The 6,698-nt window shown below is 44.7% G+C and overlaps 2 protein-coding genes across 2 annotated transcripts in view; both read left to right on the forward strand.

Annotated features, from left to right (window-relative positions):
- SLC12A8 (solute carrier family 12 member 8) overlaps positions 1–5,082 on the forward strand; it is a 120,882-nt gene extending 115,800 nt beyond the window's left edge. The window contains exons 12-14 of the mRNA XM_023757298.1: positions 1,086–1,146; positions 4,244–4,310; positions 4,912–5,082. Of these exons, the coding sequence (XP_023613066.1) occupies positions 1,086–1,146; positions 4,244–4,310; positions 4,912–5,082 (299 nt within the window). The remainder of the gene's footprint in view (positions 1–1,085; positions 1,147–4,243; positions 4,311–4,911) is intronic.
- Positions 5,083–5,230: 148 nt separating this feature from the next.
- HEG1 (heart development protein with EGF like domains 1) overlaps positions 5,231–6,698 on the forward strand; it is a 105,666-nt gene continuing 104,198 nt past the window's right edge. Inside the window, exon 1 of the mRNA XM_023757299.1 lies at positions 5,231–5,345. Within this exon, the coding sequence (XP_023613067.1) occupies positions 5,231–5,345 (115 nt within the window). The remainder of the gene's footprint in view (positions 5,346–6,698) is intronic.

Genomic DNA, 6,698 nt, shown 5'->3' on the forward strand with positions numbered 1-6,698 from the left:
GTGTGGCTCAGTGATTGAGTGTCAACCTATGACCCAGGAGGTCACAGATCCATTCCTGGTCAGGGTGTATGCCTGGGTTGCAGGCTCGATACCAAGTAGGGGGCGTGCAGGAGGCAACTATCAATGATTCTCGCTCATCATTGATGTTTCTATCTCTTCCTCTCCCTTCCTCTCTGAAATCAATAAAAATATATTTTAAAAAAACTGATTAGCCCTATTCTAATTAGTGTGTCTGATATCGGTATATTTAGTCAGTATCAACAAGAATCTCACTTCAAACTTCAGCTCTAACATTTCTACACTGTGAGCAATTGGATTCACTTAACACGCGTGGAAAAGTTCCTGGGTGCCAACTCCTGTGGGTGTGGGGAGTGTTACAAGATGGAGAAGACGTGCTTCCTATCCTCAAAGGGCGGATGGTCTAGTAGGGGATTTTATAGCACATATTTAACACATAGTTTGAATCTAAGAAAAAAAATATCAAATTTTTTAAATTCATAGGACTGAAGTTAGCAAGTCGTCTGCTTTTTTTTCTCGATAGCACTTTATTCAGTTTCTTTCTTGAGAATTTGAAATTTAGAAATAAATTTTTGGAAACTACATATGGGTATGAAGTCCTTCGCAGGCTGCTGCCAGGGAATATTATAATGAATACGAGCAGCCCAGCGCACGATTTGAAATTGCACGATGCTGCCCACCTCGAGTTGCCGGTCCGGCCCTGCCTGGCTCCCCGGGCTCCAAAGCAGCCGCGGCCGCTGCCAGTCTGGCCCTGCCTCCCTCTCTGGCCCTTGAAGCAGCTGCGGCCACTGCTGATCAGGCCCTCCCCCAGTGCAGGCGTATGGAGGCCCCTGCCGCCCCGCCCCAGACGCTGTGCACGCAACCTCCTCCTGTCCGGGTTGACCCGTTACAGCGTCCCGGTTAATTAGCATTATATATATATATATATAGTTTGGTTAGGCTGAAAAAGGGAAAAAAATTATACTAATTGTGCATGTGTGTCAGAGGATATATATTCTATTAAAACTGGGATTCTAGATGCATATCGAGAGCCTTCAGCAATATTCATGTCTATGTCTTCCCTGTAGGATCAGCCTCCAACTTCAGCTTTTTCAGATGGATGCGGTCTCTTCTGATCCCCTCCTGCAGGTCAGTGCTAATCGGGGGCCAGGACCAGGGTGGATGAGTGTCCTGGGTCCCACTCCTAACTGGGCGAGGGTGTATTGTGTGCAGGAACCCAACCATTGAGACCCTGGAGGAGACTCAGACACTGCTCCTCACTGCCCGCCCCACCCAGCCCCCAGCCTCAGCTCATCAGAAGCTTCCTCTGGCTCATGTCCTCTTGCTTTCTATTCTCAGGAATCATGAACAGGGGCTTTATGTAGAATCTGATTGCAGGTGCTCAGTCCAGAGAGCTATTCTCAGTGAGTTCATAGTCCGAGACACACTAGCATCAGCACATCATCACACACAAGGTTAAGCCCAAAGGCCATTGATCTGACTGTGTTGGTGAAAGTGCAGAAGCCAAGTACAGAAGTATATAGAGTAGGGATCTTGGAGGATTTCTGGGGCACCTCCGTGTTCAAACACGCAGGGAAAGGGAAGAATCAACTCTCCTGAGAAATAGGAGAAGGCCTCATGGAGAACGTAAGATTTCATGAGTGCCCTAATCTCTTTCCTCCTCCTTCACCCTTCCGGAGACAATGCTACCTCACCTTCGAAGGCCTTGGGACTCTAGGAAATTACGTTCCCTCCTCCTTCGAGGAACCAACGCTGCAGGCTGGGAAAATCCAGGCAGAACTCAATCAAGTGTTTATTAAGGTTTCATTTTGTTGGTTTGTTTTTGAAAATCTAGATGTCTGGGTTGCACTTGCCAATATTTCTACCTTTCATGCCCTGACATTGCTGGGTTGCACTTGCCAATATTTCTACCTTTCATGCCCTTTCCTTTGGATCCCAGATGTACATTTGTGATGTAGTACAGAGAACATAAAATGTAGCATTTTACCTTTTTTAAGTGTACAGTGCAGTGGTATTAAGTACATTCATGCAGTGGTATTAAGTACATTCATATTGTTGTGCGACCACCTCCACCATGTATCTCAACTCACTGTCTTGTAAAAACAGAAACATTCCGTCTAGTAAACAGTAACTCCCCCTTCCTGCCTTCCAAGAATCCTTTTTAAGACAAGTCTTATAAGCACTACCAACTTGTTCAAGATTGCACAAGGAATTAAAGCTTGCTTCTAGAGCAACGGTTCTCAACCTGTGGGTCGCGACCCCTTTGGCAGTCAAACGACCCTTTCACAGGGGTCGCCTAAGACCATCCTGCATATCAGATATTTACATTACGATTCATAACAGTAGCAACATTACAGTTATGAAGTAGCAACAAAAATAATTTTATGGTTGGGTCACAACATGAGGAACTGTATTTAAAGGGCCAGAAGGTTGAGAACCACTGCCTCAGAGCCTGGGATGGTGAAGACAAAGGAGCGGGGCCATGGAAACCAACAGGGTAAAGGCTGGGAGGGAGGGTGGTGTGCGGGGAGATCCCTGTCATCTGCTTGGAAGCGGGGCTAACATTCAGTGCGGAGCTGTGGGAGGGGTGGGGTCACCTCTCTGCCTCTCTTCCTGTCTGAGGCCCCAGGCTGGGTGACTCAGATCACAACACTCCTGCCCTGGCCTCTTTTCCCTGTCACCTCGTCCTGAGGAAAAGTTGAGTTTCAGTGGAAAGAGCTTCTGTGTAGAAGCTGCCTAGAGCTGCTGAGTGGCTAAGAGTATTGGGTCCTATCTGATTTACAGGGATATTTTTAGGCATTTGCAGTTTTAAAGCCTACACATGGCCATGGGAGGCCACTACTCCTTCTGTTGCTTTCTGAATTCCTAGAATTTCACCTCTGCGGTCACTGTGGTGCTATGTAGAAAGAAGAATGTATTAGGAGATTATTCTTAGAAGAGGGCAATACTTTGGTTGGAATAGAACCCAGTCCACACTATGCATAGCTCCGTGGGCTTGTGAAGTGGGCGATGGAGGCATCAGCTAAGTCTCAACATTACACTTGCTGGCCTCACCATGGCTCCTGGGCGATGTTTTGTGATGATTATGTAGGAAGGTGAAAGGACCAAGAAATGGTGATTGTTTTTAAAAAGTAGAAATTGGTAGCTGTGTTTTCTATTTTGTAATTTTGAAGTTTGGTTGTTTGTTTTTTGCTTGTTTACAACTATGGACCCAGATGCTCTTCAAATCAAAGAAGAGTAATGGTGTGGTGAAGGTGTTTGGGAAAAGGAATTTGATTAAGTTGCTCCCTGTATTACACCTACAATTCCCAGAATTATGTGAAATTTAGCCTGACCTTGACAAGGCTTTCTTTCCTAAAGTCCTAGCAACTGCCCAGGTGAGAATTTTTAGACCATTCTAGATTAGAAAGTGAGGCATATTATTTGCCAGAACTTAGAAGAATGTAATGGTTTCACCTTTTTAAAAACAAACACATAAACAAACCAGCATTAATGAAAAAAAATGCATTGGCAAAAACACTTCTATGTTCATTGGTATGGCATTTTTGACACTTCTCAACTTTATTTCTTGAAGACTCAACCTTTATAGAAGTTAATTCATTTCTCAGAAAACCTCAACCTAATTCAGATATGTTCTCAGTGGCTGCAAGGCCTTCATCATGTGATCTGAATTTCTGTAACAGCACTTTTTGCCAAAGTCAGTTGAAGCTTTCTGCTTAACTTTTAAAGATTGAAACATCAGATTTATACCTTTAAAAATGTCTTTACAACTATCAAATATACCCCTATTTAAAAAATTGGCATTGCTACTTGTAAAGTAGATGATTCTTTTCGGTTAACTTTCTAAGGGGCAATCACGTCTAAGGTCGGACAAAGGCTTTGGCACAAGGAGGTGGGGCGGTTTTTCTGGGGGGCAGAGCCATGACTGTATCCATCCTCTGCACATCCCTGACCGCCGATCGAATCTCTCCTTACTCCTTAGCCTCTGGCACTTTCCTTGTGTGTCCATTTTATTCCAACTCCAACTGTATGTCGGCACCTCAGTGACAGTGGAATCCTCATCGGGACTTGTTCTTTGTCTTCAGGCCAACGTGGTGTCAAAGCCTTTGTAGTTTGTCTCGGAGCTGCCTGCTATGTCAGCCTTAGCTCTGGAAATCATTCCTCACTCAGCTTTCTTTCCCATGAACCAAAGAGGTTTCTCTTTCTACTCTTCTCTGTTTTTCAGCCTCTCCATTCCATTATTTCACTTGATAAAAAAGCAAAGAAATGCTATCGAGTCCGAGCATGACACTGTTTGGATGGTTATTTTGTACACTTTTATACATTTATGCTAAAGAAAGGTAAAAGTCACTTCTCTCCTTATTTTATACTCATTTCTCATACTTTGTTCATAAACATTTGTACATGTAAGTTGCACCAGTTGTGTTTTTTTAAATTTTATTTTATTTAAAGTATTACAAATAGCAGTACATATGTTTCCTTTTTTCCCCCATTGACCTTCTCTTGGCCTCTCCTATCTCCCCCCCGCCGCCCCTGTACATGCCCTCACCACCTCCCCCCCCCCCACCCCCTGGGCTTGCGTCCATTGGATATGCTTATAGGCAAGCAAAACAGTCCTTCGAGTGTCTCTTACTTCCCCCCCAACCCTCCCCAGCCTTTTCCGTATAGGTTGCAGTCTGTGCGGTGCTTCTCTGCCTTTTTGAAAAAAATAGATACAGTTGGGTTTTTTTAACATATATGTTCAATTAATTAAGCACAAAAAGGAGTTGGGATTTTTTTTTTTGGCAAATTACTTTTTTCTCTTCCCAGGGGGAGGACTCCCTCTTCCCTTGTTCAAGCGCTTGGTTCTTTCCCTTCCGGACGGTTCCTTCTGTGGTTTGTCCTCCCCAAAAGGAGCTTTCCGATCCCCCACAAAGAGCAGATCATTTTTGGCGCCCGTCCTTGGCGGAGGGGTTGACATGGAAGATGACTCAGCTCACCCAAGAGAACGCAGACTTCGCCACTCGGGACCGCTACCACCACTCCTCCCGGGTGAGCCGAGAACAGCTGATGCCTCAGTACTAGAGTGCTGAGCGCTCAGTCCTGGGCAGCCGGGGCCCTCCTCTCCTGGAGCTGTCTAGTGCTCCGCGGACTCCAATCCCAGAGCCTTTGTGGAGCTGGTTCTCCTCAGTAAGAAACTCAAAGACCTGTCCTCCCACTGCCATGTTGGACAATGAACATCTGCATTCTGGTCTGGCGCACCACCGCCAACCAGGGCAGCCACGCGAATGGCAGTGGCTCTGAAACACACTCCCGGTCTGAAGAGCTCCCCACGGACACCAAGACCTGTGGGTGTGGAGATCCAGACCAGACTGCTTGTTCCAAGGGCCGCAATAAATGGTTGTTTAAATTTTTATTTTATTATTTACTCGTTGAATAAATGATGCACCCACATGGTTCCAAACCCCAAAGTATAATCATCCTTGCTCCCCATCTGTTCAGTTCCATTCCCTGCCCCAGAGGTCACCACACCGTTTTTATATTATTTCTAGCGTTTCTTGATGACATACCAGCAAATACGAATGGGGATTCTGATTACTCCCCTTTTATACACAAAAGATAGCGTATTATACATGTGTTCCGCACCTCGATTTTCCCCTTAACGATCTATCTTGGAGACATTTCCATATCATTACATACAGTTTCCTCATTATTTTTCTTTGTATGAATGCACTGTAATTTATTTCATCAGTTCCACAATCATGGCATTTGGATTATTTCCAGTCTTTGGCTGCTATTATAATCAGTTCTGCATTGAATAATCTTGTGCATATGTACAAGCATAAAGAATTTCTGAAGGATAAATTCCCAAACGTGGCATTGCGAGATCAAAGGGTGCATGCCTCTGTAAGCTATTTTTGTGTAGTGAAGGTCTTTTTAATTAAAAAGGTAAATTATCATGATTACCCCATGGTTCATGTTCTCAAAAGCATTGATGGTCCCCAGCTCTCGCCACACCTTTGCAGCTGTTTTTTGGTATAAATGCATGAGGGGACGGAACTATTTTGGTTCCTCTGTGAGCTCAGCATTCATCACAAGCACCCAGGCCTTAGTGGCTTCCCCAGATAAGTGGAGCACCTGGCCCAGAGTCAGTGGTTTCGCTGCGGAGCCCGGAGGGAAGGACTGCTGGGTCGGTTATAACCTCTCTCTCCTGTGGGAGAGTCTCTCCACAGTCAGCGTGCTCAGAATCACCTGGCAGGCTTGTTGAAAATGCAGCTTTCTGCACCTCGCCCATAGACTTTTTTATTTAGTAAGTTTTATTTAGTAAGTTTGAGAGTCCTGGACTTTACTTTTTAAAAAAATATATTTTTATTGATTATAGCAAGGTAGGGAGAGAGAGAAAAAGAGAGAGAGAGAGAGAGAGAGAGAGAGAGAGAGAGAGAGAGAAACAGCAGTGATGAGAGAGAATTGTCTATCAGCTGTCTCCTGCATGCCTCCTTCTGGGGATTGAGGCCGAAACCTGGGCATGTGCCCTGATGGAATCAAACTGTGACCTCCTGGTTCATAGGTCGGTGCTCAACCACTGAGCTACACTGGCTGGCTAAAATTCCTTTATTTTTTTGTGTGTGGTTTATATTTATTTATTTAAAAAATTTTTATTTTTGAAAGTATTACAGATGTCCCCTTTCCTCCCTCCATTG

This window comes from Myotis lucifugus, unplaced genomic scaffold (assembly GCF_000147115.1).
Source record: "Myotis lucifugus unplaced genomic scaffold, Myoluc2.0 scaffold_105, whole genome shotgun sequence".
NCBI classification, from domain to species: Eukaryota; Metazoa; Chordata; class Mammalia; order Chiroptera; family Vespertilionidae; genus Myotis; species Myotis lucifugus.